At 42.1% G+C, this 25,962-nt stretch overlaps 1 protein-coding gene across 1 annotated transcript in view; it reads right to left on the bottom strand.

Annotated features, from left to right (window-relative positions):
• Window positions 1–5,008: 5,008 nt before the first annotated feature.
• LOC310773584 (histone deacetylase 4-like) overlaps window positions 5,009–25,962 on the bottom strand; it is a gene marked incomplete at its 5' end in the record, with an annotated part of 93,123 nt that continues 72,169 nt past the window's right edge. The window contains 11 exons of the mRNA XM_083633492.1: window positions 5,009–8,454; window positions 9,566–9,710; window positions 11,740–11,824; window positions 13,420–13,553; window positions 14,417–14,535; window positions 15,783–15,880; window positions 17,231–17,350; window positions 21,546–21,633; window positions 22,439–22,494; window positions 23,595–23,702; window positions 25,234–25,280. Coding sequence (XP_083489618.1) covers window positions 8,415–8,454; window positions 9,566–9,710; window positions 11,740–11,824; window positions 13,420–13,553; window positions 14,417–14,535; window positions 15,783–15,880; window positions 17,231–17,350; window positions 21,546–21,633; window positions 22,439–22,494; window positions 23,595–23,702; window positions 25,234–25,280 — 1,040 coding nt within the window. The 3' untranslated portion in view covers window positions 5,009–8,414. The remainder of the gene's footprint in view (window positions 8,455–9,565; window positions 9,711–11,739; window positions 11,825–13,419; window positions 13,554–14,416; window positions 14,536–15,782; window positions 15,881–17,230; window positions 17,351–21,545; window positions 21,634–22,438; window positions 22,495–23,594; window positions 23,703–25,233; window positions 25,281–25,962) is intronic.

Genomic DNA, 25,962 nt, shown 5'->3' with positions numbered 1-25,962 from the left:
TATGTTGCGTTCAGGTGCACTGTAAAAAAAAATAATAATTTGGGCCCCTGTCAGTCAAGGGCCCTTGGAATCGTCCACACTTTCCTCCGTGAAGCTACGGCCCTGACTACAACACTAATAACCTAGCCTCTCCCCACACTCAAATATTACGTTGAATCGCTGCACTCCGCACACTAGATAATGAGTCTTTGCCACTTCACAGCCATCGCTGCTGTTTTGAGGTCGGGAACAATTGAATGACTGACAGGCTGTAGCACCAATGAGAGAGTGGTTCATTTTCAAAAGTCAACAACAGAGTCAGGTTGGGTGGGCTCGCCTGATCGCTAAAGTTGTTACTGATTGGTGGGTTCAGGGTTCCGGTGCAACCAATCACTGGCCAGGATTCCAAAACCCGTTTGGAGCGAGCAGTGTCCCAGACCCAGAGAGAGATTAGTGTGCAGTAACCTAGTGTATCAGTGTAAGAAGGGTCTGGCGTTGAGACTACTAATAACCTATAGTGAGTTCATAGTCCCCTCTTCACAGCAACCATTTTGAGGTGGTAAAGCAGAAGTAAAGCAGGTGTAACCAATAACATTACTGAGGGCCCTGGTTCCTGGAACACCTAAATGGAATGGAACCATCATTAATGGTATAGGTTACACCTGCTTTCGTCCTGCTTTACCACCTCAGAACGGTTGCTGTGAAAAAGGTCTATAGACCATTGTTGCCGACATCTCCTGCACCTGAGGTGATGACCTTGTAAGCCCCCCCTTTTTTGGGGGGAGGGGGGGGGGGGGGGGTGTTGGTGAATTGAATATGTCTGATCATCTGTCAGTATGTCTTTGATGTACAGTTTTGCTATTCTTCGTCCTTGAATTGTTAAAAAAAAAAAACTCAGCATCTGCCATGTTAAGGAGACAGACAACATGGGGGTCCTGTTGCCCCAGCCCTGAAGCATATGTGTTTGTTTCTGGTTCATTTTGTCTCCTGTGCTATTCTTCTCTTGCTCTTAAAACAGGTGTAACCAATAACATTAATGATGGTTCCATTCCATTCAGGTGTTCCAGTGCCAGGGACCTCATTAATGTTATTCGTTACACCTGTGTTTACCCTGCTTTGCCACACAAAATGGCTGCTGTGAAAAGGGTATATTGCTGCCTAAAGGGTCTGCTGAGGATGGGCCAAGAGTCTGGACAGAGGTAGTCTCAATGCCAGACCCATGAGAGTTCTAGCCCGGATACACTACACTACTGCATGCTGCAGATAGTATGCGGAGCGCAGCGATTCAACATAATATTTGAGTCTGGGGAGAGACTAGGCCAGAGGCAGTGGAGCCAGGGGGTGAATTATGTTGTAAAGTTGTTTGTTTGTTACAGGCTTCCCGGTAGGATCCTGTTTTTATTGAGGGGGTGTGACAACCCTCATGCACTCTCCTTCTGTGACTGCAGGAGCCTGGAGTGTGGGGTCGTCGTTAAAGCTGATTGCGTGCACCTGGGCCTGGCTGGTGTACTCCTTGGCTGTAAATATCTTCAGACCATTCAGTTTGTTTTGTCGAGTTATTTTCCTTTAGTTTGAGTTAATTTAATTTATTTAAGTTATTGTTTTAACTTTAGCTTTGGCGTATGACTCCCTTCTTTTGTTACTTTCTTGAGCCGGATTGTAACAACTTTAACAAGAAAATTGACTGTTGTCAGCAAGAAGTGGTCAATGCACATTCTCTCTAGTTCTATATATATGTAATTGTATAATGGTATATTTAACAGTACATCTATAGGCTGAGCCTTCACCCAAGTGATGTCCACATAATTTAAAAACTCATGATTGCGTGTTTTCAACACAGATGCAAGAATATTAATCTAAACCACACCACACAATCAAAATGATCATTTCTCAGCTTGTTCCTCTGCTCGCCTGCCAAAGAGACCGTATCTGCGTGGACCATAGACAGTAGCCTATAACTCTGGACTAAACGCTTGTGATGTTGGGTCTGCTAATTAGATTTCAGTCAGCTGAGCTTCATGCCTCTGATGTCCCTCAAAGCCAGACTCTCACTCTGCTGATGCACTGTTTGACATCGCTGCTGTCATGTGCCGGCCAGATCATCTGCTTGAAATTAATTCTTCCCGTGCTCTTCTTCAGATCCAGCACCGGTCAGGAGTCTGAGTTTACTCTTCAAATGAATGTTTAAACATCATCATCATAAAACAGTGAATTTGATTTACCAGATGTTAAAAAAAGAAAGGGAAACCAGGTTTGAAAGGTGAGGAGAGAAAAGGCCACACATTTGACAACACTGTGAAAGTATGGGATATACTGTATTATACAACAGTTAGTTCCGGCCGAGCAATTTGATTGGACAAGAGGGATCCTACCAGTGCTGATATTTCACAATAATGCACTAGTGCTTCACTGTGTGTATATCACTCCGCTTCACAGCTGCTCTAATCAACAAAACGCTTCACAGCTGCTCTAATCAACAAAACGCTTCAAGTAATATCACACGAGAGGGAGTGCTGTTGTCTAAAATGTTTCACAGCTGCTCTAATCAACAAAACAAACACCAGCCACGTTACATTGAACGTGATTCACAAAGCGTAACACAGCTACCGACAGCGCAAAGATGGATTTATTTCCTAACATAACTAAGTAACATGCCATCACCAGACTCTTATTTCACTGGCTGTACAATAAATGGAAACGTGCAAATCAATGTGTATGATAAAAAGTAGGCAGCCTGCAGTTAATTAGGCTACATTTTCGGCAACTGGTAGCGGAAAGCTGAGGGGACTATTTTTGTTGGCGGAGGAATACATAGAGAAATCATATTATATTCTCAGCTTTTTGTAATTTTTTTAATCAGCTTTGTTTAATAGAACTGTTGTATAAAAGCAATATCACACTCTTCGGCACTCGGCCTGCGGCCTCGTGCCTACGACCGTATCACAGCCGTGACGATATTAGCCAACAACAGCACTCCCTCTCGTGTGATATTGCTTAATTAGGATACTAGGCATCTCGCGCACTCAATTCCTACGGGCTCAACCGCCCTGCAGCTCGCATACGCTACGCGCGCACGATTCCTAGGCTCGCCCGCCCTGCAGCTCGACCGCTGTGCAGGCTCACAGGCTCTTATGACGTCACTGATGATGTCACAACTTCGCTTCACTGATAACATCACAATTGCTCTTATGACATCACTGATGATGTCACAATGCCTATGACATCATCAGTGATGTCACAATGCTCAAGTGACATCACTATTACATCACTTCCGGGACTTTATGACATCACTGTTGACATCATCAGTGATGTCACAATGCCGGGACTTGATGACATCACTGATGACATCATCACTGCGACAAACATTGAAACAGAGAGAACAGAGAAACATTGCCCACATGTTCCTGTCATCAGTGGGACAAAAATTGAAACAGAGAACAGAGAAACATTGCCCACATGCTCCTTTTTATAATAAGGATAAATACTGCAGGAGGAAATAAAACAAATTTGTATTAGAGAACACCGTAAGTTATTACTACAGTAATAAGAACGGAACAAGCTGAAATAAATAAGTAAATATATAAATAAAATGTCCCCTTGTTAAATACAATAAAATAAAGATTGAAATGATGTTTAACATGGGGGGCAGCTGTCTTGCTTAACAAATTTCAGAAATTCCAAAACAACCAGTAGTATTGATTATCATGATGACTGGCTTGTGTTGTGTTGTGTTTGTGTTGGACTTTGAATAATCACTGAGCTGAAATGATTAAGTTCCACCAGTTGCCACCTACAGTATATGGGTCGCAGGTCATTCAGGTCACACTGGTTTCCTGTGAAAAACTGGAGCTAGAGGCTGCATTCAGACAGGATCCAGCCCTACGAAGTGGCCACTGCATGTAGTGCGGCTGTAGGAAAGGATAATTATCAATTAGAATAAAATGAAGTTATCCTGGTCAAACCTGGCACCATCTTTGCCATGGCGGACGTGAAGTCTCCGTTGCAGATGGAGTTGATGACGTCAAGCATTAGTTTCTGCAAGGAGATGATGTGGGGATAGCATGGCGCAGTGCACACAGAGCAGCCTCTGGACAACAAAGATTGCAGTCAGAAAACTTCATTTTCTATCTGTAGTACTCATGAGTGTCATTTTTTGTCAGCATCTGTTGGAGAATCTCTTTTTCTGGATTTTTCTCCCATTGAAGTGAACGTCACTTCCTGCCTTTCTCTGGGCACCAGCGTCTGAAGGAATAGAATGGTGGTGTATGGATGTATAGGCGTATATTTCAGGGTTTTCTGAGTAGCACAGGCGTCAAGACTTCCGCTTCCGTCATCTATAACATTTTGTCGGGGAGTGTCAATCATATTTTTCCAATCACTTGTGGAGGTTCAAGGAAAAATATATTTCAGTCAGAGAAGCGTCACAGCTTTTTAATTCAGAGCGCCCCAAATCCCTCCGGTGACCCCCCCCCCCTTCTAAATAACAAACAGTCCCTAAATAATTTAGGGTCTTATGTGAGTATTCTGTAGCTTTCATTTAGTTTCTAATTTTTGTTTTGTTTCATTTGTTTGATATCTAAGAGTCACCAATGCGGCTGGGGCTGCCAGAGAGGAACCCTGCATGTTTGGGTCTGATAAATGCATGCATCGCCGGAGGTCAGTGCTCGTTTCCACAGAATTGCCACAGTTATCCAAGCTAGGGAAAAGGGGTCGTAGGGATAGGCAGGTCGTAGAGAGTCTGATAAGTGCTGTGGGCTTCAACGTATTTGCTCTTGTTAGATTTTTGCACCTGTACGTTGGACTTTTAAAATATCAACAATTAACAATACTTCTACTTGAGTAGGATATTTTAGTACTTTTCCCACCTCTGGTTATAGTCAGATGTGGAAAATGCCTGAAGCAGTGCCAAAAAGTTTCCCAGTCCCAAACTTGTTAAAACCCTGGACAAGTTTTTAAGTATAATAGCATTCATCACAACAACGAACAATGCAAATGATGCAACCAAAGATGCTTGTATTTTTCTGAAATATATTTTATAGATGATGTCAGAGATGAAATGTCCAAAGCGTAGGTCCCAACAAAAGATAACAATTTTCATCAATAGAGAGACAAACAACAAACAAAAAATAACTTTTTTTCCCATTTACATGTAAACCAAGAATTGCTCTTGAGCCACAGTGGTTATATATAGAACTGGCCGAGGTGGGTATGACAATCAAATGAAGATGCCCTTTTCCAAACCGGTTTTCAATCAATATCCATCAATTATCTACCGTTACAGTGCCCATTTAAAATTCTTTGAAAGAAGAACATTCTTTGGGAGAGTGGAGTCTTTTAAGGTGTGAATATACCAGAGGTTTGGCAGAGCATGTTTCTCTTAAATACAGTCTCACGTCCGTACATCTTGTAAGTGCTGAATCATGTTAAAATCACTTATTGGAAATTATATTTAATAAGAACAATATCAAATATTTCTCAGTGGAGTCATTTGGACAAAGTCTTTTGAATTGTTTGCACAGCAGAAATGGGGAGTCGATCCCGCCTGATATTCTGAGCCATGGGAGGTCTTTAGTCCTCCAGTGTTCTTCTTCTATTGTGCAAATACATTTTGTTACATAGACAAGCAGGCATGCTGACTCACAAACCATGCAAAGAGTTAAAGTTGGCGCGAGCAGACAGCAAAAGAAACATCTGAATAGTATTAAAGTTTATACAAAAATGCTAAACCTCATATTCAGATAAAAAAAAAGAATTAGAATGTTAAGCCAAATTAAAATGATAAACAAGTGGAATGTTTTGTTAGACATAAAAAAATATCAACTCAACCCCAAATTTTACAAGTCTACAAAAGTATATCAACGTAAAACAAACGTGATGTTGTCGTTAATCGAGTGTTTTAACAAAGCAGTTGACAGATGGGGGATAATTTGGGTGAAATTTGGATCCATGGCTACTAAACAATGCTAGTTTAGTATCAGATCCACTTCAGTAACCAAGCTGAATTCTAGGAGGAAAAGGGTAGGAGGGGACGGTGATATCATGGAAAATCAGACATGATGGCGCACCGCCTGCTCAGAGAATTTTTACCTTTATCTGAACGACAATTTTCGTCCGAGGCGGGGTAAAAAAAGAAGAAAAAAAAGCCACTTCACAGTCACTGTACCCCAAAATCTGATCATCATGACATCAATGGTCCCCTCCTCTTCTTCTCCACACTGAGGAAAACCCAGCCAGCTACATCAAATGGCTTCCAAGCTGTTTTTTTTTAGGTTTGCGGTGATGTTGAAAGGCATGTGCACATCACCTGTGCACTATAGCTAAATGCATCGTTTTGGCAACAAATTCATCCAATGTGTTGGAGGGTGTTAAGAAGCTCAATTGCAGTGCCATGTAATGCTGAGTGACCACATTTCATCCTGGGCAACTCCAAACAGTGCAGTCAATGACTAGTTAAATACGCTGCTTTTTTTTTTTAGTTCATGGAGTAATATCGTACGCCATACTGTTTTTCGTTCACAATATCATAGCTGTCATCACTTAGAGTACATTTATAAATTTTCCATATACAAATCTCCTATAAACAGTACATGTTATAAATACACAATTGATGAAATTGCAGAAAGGCCTAGAGCCGTAGAAAGAAAGTGTTGCTCCTTATTTTTGATAAATACAAGAAAGAAAGAAAAAGAAAGAAAGGAAGTCTTGAACAAGTAACAATAGAACTGAGTATGTGAATGGCAGCCCAAACTATCCAGAAAACTGATAAAAAACAGACATGGAACAAAAACAACTATGGATGAAAAAGTTAGAAAAATAATCTTATACATTACAAATAAAAAGTGGACACGCTTACCAAACACATTTGATATTGTAAATTGACAACTTGGATGTGGAAATCATACATGTAAGTTACAAACAGGCAATACTCGATTATTGCCTTTCAAAATATATTCAATTCAATATACATGACTAATGTGGAGCTCACACTAGTAACCAAGGTAGTTGCCAACTGGCAAAGCATGGGAGGTCAATCGGCATACATAAAGAAATGCTCACTTGATCTGTGAAGGATTCAACCAGTAAACAGTGAACTTGGTATTGAGAACCTTATGTGAAAGGGCCAATACTAGAAATGCTTGTTGACTTGCCAGCTAGTGGTGTGAAAAGACTATAATGCAAACTCATGCTTTGGCTTGTCTTGCTTGGCTTCCTCTGTTTGGGATAACATTCAAATCTTGCAAAACAAAAAATCGGGTCTCTCTGCTCAAACGCATGCCTTATGTGGTTTACAAAGCAGTGACTTGGCTTAAAGGGGAAGCTACATAAAAGGCTCAACCTTTTGGACAGTGTTCAATCCATTTCCACATTGAACGTCTCCATGTTTGCACCTGTTCTACTGAAGCTGGCAACTACCTTTAACAAAGCATTTTGTTTTTGTTTTGTTTTTTACAGAAAAATAGATCCATCCAAAAGTAAAGTAACTCTTCAAGAGAGGCTGTGTGAGAGACATAAATGGTGTCTGCGTCACGTTCCAAGTAAACATGCTGAAAGATTGTTTGCTTTATTTTGTCATTCTTTGTCCTCGAGGACTGGAAACTGTCCGTCTCCCTCTCTCGCTCGGTTTCCGCGGCGAGAAAAATCATTTTAACTTAAGGCAATCTTCTTTTTCCTGAACAATCCTGAAATCCAGCGGACCCTCACCAAGGCACTCCTCTCATTCAGCAACCCTCCGCTCTGCAACGACAGGCTGGTCCAAAGAGGCGACAGTCTCACCAGCAGATCATCAAATCTTTGTAAATGCCTACTTAAGCTTCGGCTGACCAAAGTCCACAGTGAACGTATCTTCTAAAATAGAACGGTTATCTCCGTTGCCATGACGCCCTTTGTTTTGTCGGGAAAAATAGTTGAGAAGAGACAAAAGGAAACCCCGAGCTGCGCGTCGGCAGCTGGGATCGTCCACTGTCCCTGGTGTCCATATTTGGTCAGAGGGCAGCTATGTAAAGCACCGTGTTTTTCTGTGCAGGAACGTATCACGGATTTCTGCCACGAGGCCTGTTCTCGCCCCTGCTCCAAATACACTCGCCTACTGCCTTCAGACGTGGTCGCTTTGCTAGCCGCCGTGGGCTAACGCGGGGGTGCGAAGACGGGCAGAAAATGTGTGTCTCTGAGCGAGTGCCGCGAAGCAACGCTGAGCTTTTAGTAGTATTTCCCCCCCCCAAATTCAGTCCTCTGTCTCCTGATTGGCTCCCTACTCTGAGGCTGAGCCCACCCCCCTCTCCCTCGTTGGCCGAGGGACCCGCCAATCAAGGTGACTGACGTGGCGAGTGGGGTTAGGGGGACTAAATGAAGGGATCGGTCGAGACTCTTCGCAGCACAAAGAGGCATTCTCCGGAGAGGTCAATGGCGACAGTGCGACACCCTGATAGCTCCCTCCGTTACAGTGGTTCCTCCTCTTCCATGGGCTCCTCCTCTGGCCTGCCGGGCAAATAAGACAAACCAACAGATATAAACAAGGCGAGTCTAAGACTTTAGGCTCCCTATCATATATTAAAATAATATATTCTATATTTACTCCAAACCAACTGTAAACAGACATCCAGCTCAGCTTTACACACAGATAACCTTCTGACAGCCCATCCAGCCACTGTTTGTAATGCAAGTAGTTACTCAAAAAGATTAATCTCTCTTTGACATTTTGGGTTTTAGGAAATTTGGAAGGATTATTCTAACCTGATGCTGCCAGATGGTTTGTATCACAGAACCATCTGGGACCTCGTCATTGGAAATTGTTAAGGGCAGGCACTTTCAAAAAATACCTGGCAGGTGATTGGATGAACTATCTGTCTATCACAGGCTGGCTTCTCGCTGTTATCACACCTCTAAAGCTGACTCCCTTTATTTTGTTTGAATTAAACACATGGGCCAACATTTGGTCAGTAATTCTGATATTTTGATCAAACCTGTTGTAGTTAAAAGGTTTTGTTTCTGAGCAACATGTTACTTTCAAAGTCATATTTGCTTTCACTTTTCTAGCCAACAAATCTGATGAATTGGGTTTAGATACATTTGTAATTGACTGGCCTGGTAAATGGCCTGCATTTATATAGCGCTTTTATCCAAAGCGCTTTACAATCAGTAGATAGTCTACATTCACCCATTCATACACCGATGGCGGCAGGCTGCCACGCAGGGTGCCTACACACCATCGGGAGCAAGGAGGGTTAAGTGTCTTGCCCAAGGACACAGCGACAGCAGCTGGGAGGGAGCGGGGATCGAACCGCCAACCCTTGCGTCATTGGCCGACCCGCTCTACCTCCTGAGCTAAAGCCGCCCCTTGTTAGTAAGTTGCATTATGTGGTGCAGGCTGGCTATTAAATCCTATATCTTCCTTTATGTACCACTACACAATGAACATCATGATAGTATTGACTTCAATTATACCTATACAGAATGGGACAGGGTTTGGTAAATTGCTGGGTTAAAAGTATGGCTATTAAATCGACTGTACTGTCAAGATTGAACAGCTGTATTTTGTCACAGGTTGCATCCACAGATTGGGAAGACTCCTCCTCCTTCGCGTCCGTACCTGTGATCCATGGCGTTGGTGTTGGCCACGGAGAGAGAGGCCATGGCGCTGACGGCCTCAGCCTCCTCGGAGTCTCCCCTCTTGGCCTCCAGCAGGGAAAGGCCGAGGCGCGGGGACGAGCGATGCACCGAGCACCAGTACTTACCTGAGAGAGGGAGAGCGACAATGAGTTGGACAAAAAGTTGTAGATGTAGTCAATGTAGATGTAGTGACTCAATGTCGAGGGATGTCTGCTCTCTAATTGAAAAGTCCTGTGATAAAGGAGATTTGTCTCAACTGGCTGGGTTCAAAAATCATACACACAAACCAAATCCAGTAGAGCGCAATGATTGATAATCAATTAGTTGTCAACTATTAAATTAATCACCAACCATTTTGATCATCGATTTATCGGTTTGAGTCATTTTTACCCGCCGTGACAGTGTGTGGCTAGTGCTGGAGACACCTTGTAGCGGGAATTACCACACAAGCAGTTTTGAGTACTTTGCCACTTATGTCTGTGGATAGATTTGCATCAAACCATGCAAGATGCAGTCACAAAACTGGTGTAGTTGACATCAAACCCCCCCCCCCCACACACACACACACACACACTTTCACGCCCCCGGCCCACATTCATTTAAGTCACGGCCCTCGCGGCTGGTGTGATCCCATCACAAGATGGTCTTTAGTTTATGAATATTTTCTTTACTCCTCTATGACAGTAAACTGAATATCTTTATTTTCTTTACTCACTCTATGACAGTAAACTGAATATCTTTATTTTCTTTACTCACTCTATGACAGTAAACCGAATATCTTTATTTTCTTTACTCCTCTATGACAGTAAACTGAATATCTTTATTTTCTTTACTCACTCTATGACAGTAAACTGAATATCTTTATTTTCTTTACTCACTCTATGACAGTAAACTGAATATCTTTATTTTCTTTACTCCTCTATGACAGTAAACTGAATATCTTTATTTTCTTTACTCACTCTATGACAGTAAACTGAATATCTTTATTTTCTTTACTCACTCTATGACAGTAAACTGAATATCTTTATTTTCTTTACTCACTCTATGACAGTAAACTGAATATCTTTATTTGCTTTACTCACTCTATGACAGTAAACTGAATATCTTTGGGTTGACAAAACAATACATTTGAGGACGTCATCTTGGACTTTGGGAAACACTGAACCATTTTTCACCATTTTCTGACATTTTATAGACCAAACAACTAAGCGATTAAATTAGAAAATAATCGACAGATTAATCGATAATGAAAATAACCGCTAGTTGCAGCCCTAGAATCCAGCAAGAACCCCGACACTGATAACAAAAGAGGAAATCCCAAAGGCCACCTGATGCAAAAAAGGAGCTGCTTATTTGTCACTTTTCCACCTTATACAAATAAATCTCAGTGCATTTGCTTGCAAGAGCTAACCCTTTTTGGATCTCTTCCTTTTTTTAAACAGTGTGCACTGTGCAAGTTGTAAAGGGATTTTTTTGAGCCAGACAAAAGACATTCCTTGATGTATCAAAGTGTGAATGTGTAATGACGACTCAGAGGTTGTTATTGAAGTTTTATACTTGGGGTGAACCATTACGGTACTCAATTTCCCTACAGAGAGATGTAACAACAATGTAATCTCACAGGAATAGTTGTTGCATCCATTTTCAGGACCTTGTGACCTTTGACTCTTGACCTCCTTGGGATCAGATTCTTGAAATACCAGCGTTCTAGGAATTTCAAATTCTTCTACTGTTCATTGCAACTCACTAGGGAGAGGAGTGTCAGTTAAAAGCCTGAAATGTCAATGCAATGAATTATTAATATTCTGTTTCTGAATGCCCTTTGTGTGTGTCGGTGATATCAGCAGGGATGCAAACTCATGGATAGTGAAAAAGGAGACAGATACGAGGGCAGACACAAACCACTCAAACTCATTTTGAGATCAAAAAGGTGATTGTCATCTAAAGGGGACTACGTAGTAGAAAAAAATCACTCCATGAGTGGAAATAGCAGCACTCCAAAGATTAAGATGCAAGACTTTGTACTTCTGTAGCTGAGCACCCACAGCCAAGCAGGCAATTGAGGAAGCGCACCTGTTCTGCATCCCAATCTAAAGGGGACTAGTTTGCATCCCTCTATCAGTTTGTGGTATCAGTTTTTACGGGTGAACTCACTGTGAGTCTCTAGTACTTTCTCCAGGGAGCGAACAGCATTGGGGTTGGGCCTCTGCTCCAGGACACCTTTTGGCAGTGGATCCAGCTGTAGACACACACACACACACACACACACACACACACACACACACACACACACACACACACACACACACACACACACACACACACACAGTGTAAACACAAGTAACCTTGACAATGTAACAGGCTGCATTTCCAACACCTTAAGTAATGCACCAGATAACAGCCAATCATTCCGTTTACAATGTTTTCTCATTCCAAACTCTCCAAACTCCTAATCCACCTCCCTACATGTCCCTTCCTGGCCCCGAGATGAGCTCAAATATTGTAGCCTATGTGCATGCCATTGCCTCAAGCCCTATTCGTATGTGTAATTAATGAATTACCCGCCAGCCTCCGCATTACATGAAACACATTCACAAAGAATGAAATTTGCTGAAATGATCGTAACCCCAGAACTGGAGGGAATAGTGTGAAACCCCTCGCTGTCAGGTGAAAAGAAGTGGCTGGCGAATTAACATGTGTCGGAGGAAGCATGTGCTAGTCGACAACTCTCCCCAGATCAGCAGAGGGGGTGGAGCCACGACCAGGACAGCAGGGGGAATTGGCCAAGTACAATTGGGGAGGAAAACGCTTTTCCCAAAAAGCCAAAAAAAAACAAATCCCAAAAATGCTGTTTTATTCATGAAAGGAGGACGATGGAAGAAGAAGAGTGTGTAGAAGAAGAAGACACAATAAATCACATGCTAAAAAAAGATTACGGCCGAAATTACACACAGTTGGATTTGCAGGAGATTAGTAATATGAAGGGGAGCCTCATCTTCATCAAATTACAGACATGGGAGATTCACATTATTATTTTTTAAATCACTGACAATCTCTGCAGTTACTACAAATCACTCCGCAGTCCGCACTTCAAATAATCAACTTCAAATAATCCCCAGGTAATATTACTGACAAAAGGAGTAAAATAGCAAGCAGTAGAGCTTGTGTGGACTAAACTGGGGCTGGGAAACCAGAATTGCCTGCTGAGTCTTATAGTGGTTTGTGGGCCTGATTCAATAGAGAGCCAAAGTGGAACGTCACTTCCTGCTTCAGCACTGTACCAGAGATTTTCATCCGTCATTTATTTTCCCATAGACATTTCATAAATGCTTATAAAAATAGTTTTACTTGTTCAAACCAAACGGTTCAGATATATTTAGAAACAGGAGAGATCGCATAACATTTCACTTGGACCAAAACGTAACAAAATCGAAAGAAAATATTTTTTCGATGTCGTTTTTTAAAGTTTTGGTCCGAGTGAGATGTTCTATGGTCTCTCCCGATTCTAAATATAGTTGAACCATTTGGTTCGACGAAGTAAAACAATTTTTTATAAGCATTTCATGAAATGTCTATGGGAAAATAAAGGGCGGATAAAAGTCTTTGGTACAGTGTTGAAGCAGGAAGTAGGCGGTCACTTTGCATCTCTATTGATTCAATAAAACACTTAGCTGTCTAAGTCCAAAATCAGCGAACATATTTAACCTGCCCCTTTCTTCTAACATCTGCCTAAAATAGTATAAGTGACAGTTACGTCAGATCCTATGTATTGCTAAAACACCCTAAAATGCCTCCTGAAGTCTTCTTCCATGACCCCCTTTCCTCTGGTCTCACCTCCTGGCCCAGCAGTGCGGCCACACAGGCCTCGGAGGCATCGCAGATGGCCGTGAGGTCGTGACCCCCCTCCAGAGCCAGCACCACCCTGCCCCCAGCCACCGTCATCAACTGCCGGGTCAGGTGGCCGAAACCTGGACGGGGGAAGCAGAGAGAGAGAGAGAGAGAGAGAGAGAGAGAGAGAGAGAGAGAGAGAGAGAGAGAGAGAGAGAGAGAGAGAGAGAGAGAGAGAGAGAGAGAGAGAGAGAGAGAGAGAGAGAGAGAGAGAGAGAGAGAGAGAGAGAGAGAGAGAGAGAGAGAGAGAGAGAGAGAGAGAGAGAGAGAGAGAGAGAAGGGATCATGGATGAGGTGACTGCATGCAAATAAGCCTATAAACACTTGAATATAATTGACATTTTTAAGCATTGTTGTCCACACTCATGCCCAGTTTTGCCCATCAAAAGATCTTGTGTGGATGATTGCTAGACGAGGGGGCAGCTTTCTTGGTCACATTGAGACCAATGCGGAAGTACTAACAACTGGAGTTCCTCGAATGGCCACTTGAGGCTGGCTGCAAAGGCAAGTCAGTCCCCCTTTCACCCCATGTTAAAATGCCAGACTTTACAGCAGGAATAAATAATAAGAGATGTTTACAGCCTGGTTCAAAAAATGGTTTTGGTCTCTGTAGCCAATTTCACCGTTCATGACAACTGTACGGGGGGGTTAATTTTTATATAACCCAGAGTAAAATAGAAGATAAAAAAGATGCATGTTTTTGGGCATGATTGACAGGTCGCCTGTCCAGTGATCATGCTTGGCGATCATGGACCAATAGCAGGTGGCTGTGGGAAACCCCTGGTCTCGCAGCGTCTCGCGCGAGCTGTGCGAGAACCAAGATGACAGCGGCCAAAACGCCAAACTAGAGGTTTCAAAACGAGAGATCACAAACCAATGGGTGACATCACACTCACTCCGTCCATCTCTTTTATACAGACTATAAGTTTTGTCTTATACGTACATTTGGATGTCAGAGTGTAGCCGCCCAGCGGGGAAGGGTGCCCTTCCACAGCATCAAAGCCTGAAGAGACGAGCACGATGTCCGGAGCAAACTCATTCGCTATGGGCATCACCACCGACCTGAGAGAGGAACAGAGGTGAGATGTTGAAAAACGAATGTTGTTAGTGGTAAAGGGTTAATGTGTGTTTGCAGGGTTCCTACCAGGGTGGGAATTTCGCCATTTTAGGGGCAAGGCCATTTGGCCTTCAGCTATTTTTAGCTGAAGGCCATTGCTCTATTGACATCGTGAAAGTGATTTTTCTCAAATGTGTGTTAAATGAGCCAATGACACATCCTTTGCATAGGACAGGCTACATTAAACTGAGACTACAGACACTTTGAAAGCAACTGACAGAAGCAGGCTGGTAGCAGAAGCAGGCTGGTAGCAGAAGCAGGCTGGTAGCAGGCTGGTAGCAGGGCACTGCCAAGGTGGCCTTAGGGATCTCGGCGCCACGGCCAGAGGATGGGGCAACAGAGGCCATGGCCTTCATGTAATTCCCACCCTGGTTCTTCCTACGCGTTTCCACTTTCAGACCTTCATTTCTTGACTCGTGCTTCTTGATTTGATGCTTTGGTTGGTGTTTCATATGGTGTTAATTGATAGTGGCTGGGTGATATGACTTCTAGGCCATTTCACTATCCAGCTAAAGATTATTCATCATCCTAGCCAATATCTCAAAAATATCTGAAACCAGAAGGCGAGAGAGCACAAACCTCCACCAGTGCTGAACAATTCTCTAACCTCCTGTTACACCCAAAGACATCATTCCTATCACTTTAATTTGAAGGTGAATTGATTTTGTGACCCTGAAAACATACTGTAAGGATTAACGGCAGAAATCTCAGAACCAATTCACCAAAATCTACTCGATTGTTCCTTGGAGATATCCTGCTGACAGACAGTGGCGGAAACAGAAGCTCCTTGGCAGGGTATTAACTGGGTCTACAAGTACATTAAATGTGTTGTAACCTGTGCAGTAGTCACTGAGGACATGGGCATACACCCTCAGCATCCCAGGCGGGAATCAAACCTAGGACCTTCTTGCTGTGAGGCGACAGTGCTACCACTACGCCACCGTGCCCCCATTGTGTTATTGGCTTTTTGTCCAAGTCCCAAACCTTTCATGACCTGGAAATGATCAAATTTATTTTCCATATTTTTCTAGACCTGCATGAGAAGCCTGGTGTTGGACCGGTGACCAAAACAGTGGAAAGTTGGCTTTTTCTCTCAGGCTGCACTTTGTCATCCGCACCCACGCGTTGAACTGATTTGTTTGTGTGTCTGTATATATACAGTATACTGTATGTGTGTGTGTGTTTGTGCTACCTGAAGGCTGCCAGGTAATCTGCATCTCCCATGGGTGGTTCCAGACCACCGGTGAAGGCTACATTGACGTTGAACCCCACTCCAGGCCCACTGCCCACCTGGAGAGGGAGGCACGTGTGTGTGTGAGATAAAGAAAAACACTTATCAAAAGCATTACTGACACCATAAGTCTGCCTGCACCTCTGCCTCCTGCATTACATCATTGACTAAGAAGTGGTTAGTGGTTAGACTGTGGTTAGTCCTTGGATGGGAGACCACCTGGTGCTGGATGTGGTGTTGGATGACCAGTAGGAGGTGCTCTTCCCTCTGGCCTTATGAATAATATCCCCAACACCAATGCACCCAGGGCAGAGGCAGGGACTCTGTCCTGTGAGTGAGCACCGTCCTTCGGATGAGACGTTAAACCGAGGTCCTGACTCTCTTTGCTCATCAAAGATCGCATCGGCACTCTTCACAAGAGTAGGGGTGTAACCCCGGTGCCCTGGCTAAATTCCCACAATCATGGCCACCTAATCATCCCTCATTATCTAATTGGCACATTCAGTCCTCAACTCTCCACCGTGATAGCTGATGTGTGGTGAGCACTCTGGCGCAAACTGGCTGGCCTGCATTACCCAGGTGGGTGCTACACCCCCCCCCCCCCCTTCGTAAAGCGCCTTGAGATAACTCTAATGATTTTTAGAAAAGCGTTGTATAAATGCAATCAATTGTTATTATCAAGTAAGTAAAGTATAGATTTCCTAGTTTACAGTAAGCTGCACGCATGCACGCACGCACACACACACACACACACACGCACGCACGCACACATGCGCGCGCATGCAAGCACACACACACACACACACACACACACACACACACACACACACAGATGCCTCGTCTCCATTAACTCCAGTTTGCCTGGCTCTAGGCGTGGGATGGTATGGTTTACTTTGTGTCTGCTTTAATTTAGCTTGGTATCCAAAGAACAGCAGAACTGGAAACAAACAAGCGCATCTCAATGAACTCCAATTAACATTTCGCTTCAGCACTCCAGAGAACAGTGAAACAATTGTACACACAATTAACAGTTTGATTGTTATTATTCTCCAAATGGCTTCCTTTGTGAAAGACTTCCAAATTAAACAACATATTAAAACTGAATGCTGTGCAGAACCTTTTCGCACAATACATTGAGAGCACTTTTGTTTAGGATTAATTACAGTTAATAGGGTTATGTTCACACCATAGGCTATATATAGACGTCATCACAGCTCCTCAAAAGTGAAGCCAAAACATCTCGACCACCCCCTGGTGGCTGGCTGTGATATGTCTTAAATCCCACACCCTCCATTATAGTGGATGGGACATGAGTCAAACGAAATAATCAAAGTACACGTCAAATACATTTTTCCCAAAGATGGTTTCTATTATTTTAGGTAGTTCTTATCATGCACACACACACACACCTCATCAGGCGCTCCACTGCCAGGGAAGAAGTTGCCGTCATCATAGCGATGGATAGACAGGTAAAGAACATTGGGGTCATCGTAGAAGGCTTGCTGGGTGCCGTTGCCATGGTGAACGTCCTGCAGGTGAGCACACACATGACCCGGAATCAATCATTACATCACAAGCCTTGTCACCCTTGGGTGTCCTTCCAAAACACATACTACGTTGCAACAGTGAAACAGAAGTTACAGTCATCTGAAAGGTAGAGTGGACTTTAAATCCTAGAGAGATAAGGCATCCATACCAGTGGGCTAACACGGGCTTTGACAGAGGAAGCCACGGAAGTGATACTGAAAGCTGTAGTTCCTCAAATGGCCACTAGAGGCTGTATCCAAAAGGGAGTCGTTTCCCGTTCACCCCCATGTTAAAATGCCTGACAACATGTTTACAGCCTGGTCCAAAACACGGTTTGGGCCAATATACTGTAGCTAATTTCACCTTTCAGACCAACTATAACTCGCCCGTTTAGAGTAAAATAGATGATAGAAACGACTATGTTAAGTTGTGCAGGTGATTGACAGGTCGCCTGTCCAGTGATCATGCAGCTTGCCAAACCCGGACCAATAGGGGGTGAAGCTGCGACTCGCCCAAGCTGCGCAAGGACGCAAAGATGGCGACAGCCACACTAGGCTTCAAAACGTGTCCAAAAACCAATGGGTGACGTCACGGTAGCTACGTCCATATTATTTACGGTCCATGGTCCATACACACAATGGCATGTGCCATGGAAATTAAAGGTGCTGTAAGCGATACTGGAAGTAGGATTGAGTCAATGTGGTTCTCATTCCCAAGTAGCCAAATAGTGAAACATTGGGTTGGTGATCCGGTCCAGAACACCAACCTAAAGCATCAGTATTTGGTAACACTTTACAATAACGTACACAAATACTCTAGTAGTTACTACTAAACTAATCATTAACTAATAGTTAGTTAATGAGTAGCTAAGGAATAATTTGTCATTAGTCAATCACTAGTTAATCATAGTTAATGAGTAGGTAGTCATTAGTTAATGATTAGTATCTAAGTACGTAAGTACCCTATTGTAAAGTGGTGCATCATACTCACCTGTCCATTTGTTACTCTTTTTGCATACCCTAATATAAAGTGAAAGATATCCTTATCAAATAAACACTCACTCCAGGTGAGATTTGAACCCTGAACCCCAAGAATGTTAAATTGTAAGACTGGTTCTCTACCATCTGAACTAACCAGCCTGTTATTTGGTAGAGCCATACTAGGGGTCTGTAGAGTCAGAGACTAAGTATTATGTTCTATCCACATACTACTTTCTGTTCAAGTACTTATAGTTTTTAAGATATATTCCACCCAAATACTACCTTCTCTCCAAATACTTAGTTAGGTATGTTTCAGCCAAATACTACCGTACTTATGTCTAAGTACTTGTGTTTTAAAGCACAGAATATACCTTCAAAACTATAAGTACTTGGACAGAAAGTAGTATTTGGGTGGAATATACCTTCAAAACTATAATACTTGGTCTCCGGCTCTACATTCGATAGTATGGCTCTAGCAACAGGCTGGTTAGCTCAGATGGTAGAGAACCAGACTTACAATGTAACAATCTTGGGGCTGAGGGTTCAAATCTCACCTGGAGCAAGTGTTTATTTGATAAGGATATATTTCACTTTATATTAGGGTACACAAAAAGAGTAACAAATGGACAGGTAATGATTCAGTACTCATAAACTACTGAGTATGATGCACCACTTTACAATAGGGTACACAAAAAGACTAACTAATAGACAGATAATAATTAAGTAATAATTCAGTATTCATAAACTACTGAGTATGATGCACCACTTTACAATAGGGTACACAAAAAGAGTGCCTAATGGACAGGTAATAATTAAGTAATGAGTAACTAACAATTAACTATATACTCACAAACTGACCATTGACTAACGATTAACTAATGAGTAATTACTCTACTAAGGAACTAACAACTAATCATGAACTAATGATTAACTACTATACTCACAATGTGACCTTAAAGGAGAACTAACCTCCAAAACACTTTTTTTCAGCTTTTAACCAATATATATGACTTTGGGGGTGATGTGTGAAGAATTCTGGTCAGAATTTCCACATTTGACACCAAACTGTTGCCATTTGACCATTTGTATCATTTTTCAGCAGCATACCTGGCATAAGCGCCCCTAAGGGTCAAACAGTGCTTTTTTTTTTTTTCTCAAATGAATGGGATATTTGGTACAACCTGACGTCAGGTTGTCCCCAAAGACTATGGGATTTCAAGATAATTACTCCCCTACCCCCCCTGTACCCTTTCGGCTCCTCAGAACTCCAAGCCTATTCTTATTGAAGTTTGCTCTTAAAATACTGAACCAAACGTCGTCAAAGTTGGCACATGTCTTAATTATAGTTAGTTTCCCGCTGAATGTGTCATTACTTTATTGATATCTTACCTGGATAAGCTCGAATGATGATGTTTATATTATCAGTCCGAGTTGCAAGCTACTGTCTCCAGCCCAGGCAGGCGAGAGTCGTACTGTTACATGGACGAGCCCCAAGCTCCGCGGGCGCGCGCAGCAGAGCAGAGCTCTCTGTGCTCTGAGTAGAGAGAGCAGTCTGATATTTCCGCAAACAAATATGGTCGCAGTTTAGCGCACATGTAAAATATAACGCTATACTACGACGTGACAACGTGACAAAGCTTCTCTAAACACATCGGCTACTATCATTTCCCTGCATCCCTCCTACTGAGATTATATCGGTAATGATTTTGGACAGACTGAATGCGCGGAGGAGGCGGAGAGATCTGCAGCTCTGCCCTGAGTAGACACTCGCCTCGCTCCGACTACTGTGCCTGTCTGTGAAAAGCGTCCTGTCCAGTCGCACCTTCGCAAACAGATGCGGGATTCCCTCAATCCTGTACCCAATCTCAGACTGTATTCTCTAAATCGCACACCAGCTATTTCTGTCTGTTTGTTTGTTGCTCCGTGAGGTTACAAGCGCCCCATGCTGTTTCGCCCCATGCTGTTTCGCCAGCCGGGGTCTGGCAGGAGGGAGGAGGCGCAGGCAGCCTGCACTGCGCTGAGAGGAAAAAACTTTTGCACAACTTTTAACAACAATCACGAAAAGCCCCCAAACTAAAATGAAAAAGGGACTATATGGCAACTTGGACGAGGGAATGACGTAGAGAAATCTCGCATTGTGTTACCCCAGAACGGGGGGTTTGTCGTATTGTGCGGTGTGCTGCTGTAACGAGCCCATGCCACTTTGCTCTCGTAACGTAGTTCAACACACTGCCATAGAGTTACATGCAGAAAAATAATTAAATTTCTAGTTCGCCACTGAATTACCAAATTGATATAACTTTCAACCATTTTGAGCAAAGCTCTTTCCATACAGGCCACCAGCGTTGGCTAATTGTTGATATTTATACAGATATGGCCCCTCTCAAATAAATTATTTTTGAGGCAATAGGCAAACTGTAATGGCGTCGATTTCCGAAAAAAAATCTGGACTTCAACACAGCCAAAGAGTCCAGTATAGACAAGAGCATATGTCATTTCTTGGTTTTTTCCATAGGTATTTTCAAATCACTGTTCTAATACATATCTAGGGGGTTAGTCCCCCTTTAACTAATGATTAACTAATATATTCACGCACTGACATTTATTAATCATTAACTAATGATTAACTACTCTACTCATGGAACTGACCGACTAATCAGTAACTAATGATTAACTATTATATTCACGAGCTGACATGTAGTAATCATTAAGTATTGATTAACTACTCTACTCAGGAACTTAGATACTAATCATTAACTAATGACTACCTACTCATTAACTATGATTAACTAGTGATTGACTAATGACAAATTATTCCTTAGCTACTCATTAACTAACTATTAGTTAATGATTAGTTTACTAGTAACTACTACAGTATTTGTGTACGTTATTGTAAAGTGTTACCCAGTATTTGACTACGTGTGAATGAGAACTGTGTTGACTCAACCCTCTTTGTGGAGTTCTCTCTTCTGATTGGATAAAGTGGGATGGGATACCAGAAAAATGTGTTGCCTGTTTATCGCAAAGCAGTGCGAGACGGAGACCCATGATGTTACTGTCCAAACACTCTATATCAGTGATGGCTGTCAGAATATCGAGCTATTTAACACTTATTTTAACAAAAATATCACTTATAGCAGCTTTAATCCCCCCCCCCCCCCCCCCTCCTTTTGGTCACGCATCATGTGACAGACGGCTGTTTCCTCAGGAGACTGACCCAGTCCACGATGAGGATCTTGTTGACGTTGAGTCTCTGTTGGAGCAGTTTGGCTGCGATGGCCACTGAGTTGAAATAGCAGAAACCCCTGAATCAGCAACAAACACAGGGAGGGACCAATTAAAAGCCTGGCTGAAGTGTCTTCTTTGCTATGTGAGGTGGTGGAAAGAGTACGAGAATCTCTCCAACTCAAGTAGAAGTACTGTTACTTTGCTGATATTTTACTCAAGTAGAAGTAAAAGTACTGGTGTAAACATGTCCTGAAGCAAATGGAAAAAGTGGCCAATTTAAAAGTGTTGGTTTTTTAGAAGAGATCACTGTGTGTGATCTTTCCTATGTGATTCTAAAAGGATGGCAGGCCAGAGTTCAACCTCGATCCTTCAATTTGAAAATATGGAAATCGCAAAATAAATCACCAAAGTAAAGCCAGGCTACACTTTGCTTCTGTGCTGACTGACTATTCACTGCAAATGCTTACAGAGAGCCATGCTCGGATGTAATGTAAAATGTAGCAATATGAGTATGAGTACAATACCTCATAAAATTAAGTAACAGTAAAATGACTTGCTCAAAAAAGTCCAATTACACACAAAATTTTTTGTAAATGTAATTAGTTCCACCCTTGGTTATGTGTTGTGTAATGACATTTCGCTGTGCTGAGGTAATGTGCTGCCCCATTTTAATATTTTTTATATGAGAAGGATATGAGAAGAATAAATTACACATTAACATAGCTGGCAGAATAAAGACACTCACAGCTTTATGCGCAAAAGAAACTCAATGGCTTATGTCATTTATATTCTAGACAAGCCCGTTCCAACTTCCAACACTGGTATTTGTATATGCTCGGATTCAAAGCGTCCAACCGAGTGCGTGACAGACTGTGGCCTTACATGGGAGTGCTTTCCTCTGCATGGTGTCCAGGGGGGCGGACCACAGCAAAGCCATTCTGGAGAAACAGAAAGAAACAATTCATCACCATTCAGTGTTTTCCTATGTTGTATTTACTCAGCAGTGGCGTACCACCACACAAAAAAGGGGGTAATTTATCTAAATGTGCCCTTAAAGCACAAAGAAGGGTGGTTCTGATATTTAGAAATGCTGCTTTTATATGAGAAACAATCCCAAGTGAAGCACTTCTGCAGCAGAACTAGTACCAAGGATGTGGAACCAAAGGTCAAAGTAACTCCTGTTGCATTAAATTACAACACTGATGAATACTGTAATCACAGAACAAACATTGCTCATGTCAGTGAGATACAGATCAATATGATGTCATTCAAGATAGCTCTAGTCTTTTTTCAGGGCTTTCAGTGGTGAAGGGCCTTATTTGGCCTTATTTGGTCCATTTGTCCCATTTCACATCAACTTCAAAGTTTGTTGGATTCTCAATACATGTGTGAGTCTTTCCATGTCAAATATCTCAAATATCCCTCCAGTGATTCTGAGTCGGAGGGTCCTCTTTACACCATTTCCTGGTGATTGCCTTCTTAATCGCTGCTAACAAGACTTTGACCAGATACCGGTCCTCCTGCTGGACATTTTCTCTGGTCAAGTTGCCTAGATATAGCACCTCCCATGATTGAGGTAATTCGTATCCCAATATCATTTTCAGCTCTTCCCATACATCATCCCAGTATTTCTTAATTTTCTTACATTCCCAGAAAACACGAGTGTCATCTACATTTCTCTCCTCACACAAACAACAACCTTTTTAAGATCAAGGTTCCCAAACTGTCTTGGATGTCAAATTCAAGGAATTTGTAATGAATTATAATGTTTGTTAGTTTTTTTAATTCAAGGACTAAAATGTGTCATGATTTGAGGGCAAGACATGTTGTGCATGTTTGAGTCAGAATTAGGCATCATAGAGGTACAAGACTGATTTTTATTGGCAGGTTAAGACATCCTGCTGAAATCCTCATAATTTTAAAACTTCCAAGGCCATCCAGAGAGTGATCGTAAGAGTGAGAGACGGACACACGAGAGAGGGAGGGAGGGAGGGAGAGAGGAAAGAGAGAGAAACCAGGCCAGTGTGATCATTGTTACCTTCAGCTCTCCAGTAGCCACTTTGAAGACGAGCTCCACCACAGAGCCCACGGCTAGACGAGCTGCGCTGGAAGAGTGCACCTCATTCCAAATGGTGTCACTGTCCACCTGGGAACACACACACACACACACACACACACACACACACACACACACACACACACACACACACACACAGACACACACACACACACACACACACACACACACACACACAATATCTGAGCTGAATCCACATCCAGACTAAACAGATTTATCAAGTGACAGTTGGTTTATCATCCCATTCAAACTGAGAAATATGTCGAGTTATCCCAGCTATGAAAAAAAACTTTCCCATTCCTTTCCTTTACCAAAATCGTACTAAATTCTACTTTAAAAATAAAGTTGAGATGTATCCTTTTAAGAAAGCGAGTTTTCTATTCCACTGTAAAATGTTGTCTTAAACCCCTCTACTATGACTGTAAAATGGTGTGTTAAACCCTCTACTATGACTGAAATGGTGTGTTAAACCCTCTACTATGGCTGTGAAATGGTGTGTTAAACCCTCTACTATGACTGTAAAATGGTGTGTTAAACTCTCTACTATGACTGTAAAATGGTGTGTTAAACCCTCTACTATGACTGTGAAATGGTGTGTTAAACCCTCCACTATGACTGTAAAATGGTGTGTTAAACCCTCTACTATGACTGTGAAATGGTGTCTTAAACCCTCTACTATGACTGTAAAATGGTGTGTTAAACCCTCTACTATGACTGTAAAATGGTGTGTTAAACCCTCTACTATGACTGTAAAATGGTGTGTTAAACCCTCTACTATGACTGTGAAATGGTGTGTTAAACCCTCTACTATGACTGTGAAATGTTGTGTTAAACCCTCTACTATGACTGAAATGGTGTGTTAAACCCTCTACTATGGCTGTGAAATGGTGTGTTAAACCCTCTACTATGACTGTAAAATGGTGTGTTAAACCCTCTACTATGACTGTAAAATGGTGTGTTAAACCCTCTACTATGACTGTGAAATGGTGTGTTAAACCCTCTACTATGACTGTGAAATGGTGTGTTAAACCCTCTACTATGACTGTAAAATGGTGTGTTAAACCCTCTACTATGACTGTAAAATGGTGTGTTAAACCCTCTACTATGACTGTAAAATGGTGTGTTAAACCCTCTACTATGACTGTGAAATGGTGTGTTAAACCCTCTACTATGACTGTGAAATGGTGTGTTAAACCCTCTACTATGACTGTGAAATGTTGTGTTAAACCCTCTACTATGACTGTAAAATGTTGTGTTAAACCCTCTACTATGGCTGTAAAATGTTGTGTTAAACCCTCTACTATGACTGAAATGGTGTGTTAAACCCTCTACTATGACTGTAAAATGTTGTGTTAAACCCTCTACTATGACTGAAATGGTGTGTTAAACCCTCTACTATGGCTGTGAAATGGTGTGTTAAACCCTCTACTATGACTGTAAAATGGTGTGTTAAACCCTCTACTATGACTGTAAAATGGTGTGTTAAACCCTCTACTATGACTGTGAAATGGTGTGTTAAACCCTCCACTATGACTGTAAAATGGTGTGTTAAACCCTCTACTATGACTGAAATGCAAATAAAACCAGGACTGCTACTTACCCCCACGCCTCCACACGGTAGCCTTACGAACATGGGAGTGATTGAACCTGGTCAAGGAGGGAAAATAAATGAAATGATTGGCTGAACACTGCATATTATTATGCATATGGTTGCTAATCTTGATTCTTGAGCTTGTCTTATTTCATCTAAAGTAAATTATTGTATTTATTGTACTCAGCTTTCTGCTACTATGTGTACAACGCGAGCAGACATCTATCCGGACTATAAGCCGCACCGGTGTATAAGCCGCACCTGCAAAGTTGACTATTTTTTTCTTATATAAGCCGCACCGGACTATAAGCCGCGGGTGTTTTAATGGTATTTTTTTTTTTTTTTTTTTTTTTGTGTTTTAATGTTTAATTACCATATGTAAGGTGTTGGCTGTTTGAGGAAGCTCCCATTTATTAACATTTCAACAAAACAACATAACACAACACCACCTGTGTTGTTATTTACAGTGCACACAGTGTCATACAGTGTCATACAGTGTCATACAGTGTGGTGAAAAGAGGGCAAGAGAGGAAATTAAAACAGAAGTGGATTTATAGTTAGAAAGAGTGCTAAAAAAGAGAGATTTTTTTTTTTTTTTAATCCATAGATAAGCCGCACCGTTATATAAGCCGCAGGGGCCAAAAAAGGCCAAAAAACGGGAAAAAAGGTGCGGCTTATAGTCCGGAATTTACGGTACATGTGCTAAGTTACATTAAACCATTACTGCTACTATTATAA

The sequence above is a fragment of the Poromitra crassiceps genome, assembly GCF_964638095.1.
Source record: "Poromitra crassiceps genome assembly, chromosome: 3".
NCBI classification, from domain to species: Eukaryota; Metazoa; Chordata; class Actinopteri; order Beryciformes; family Melamphaidae; genus Poromitra; species Poromitra crassiceps.
This window is presented reverse-complemented; position numbering and strand designations above follow the sequence as displayed.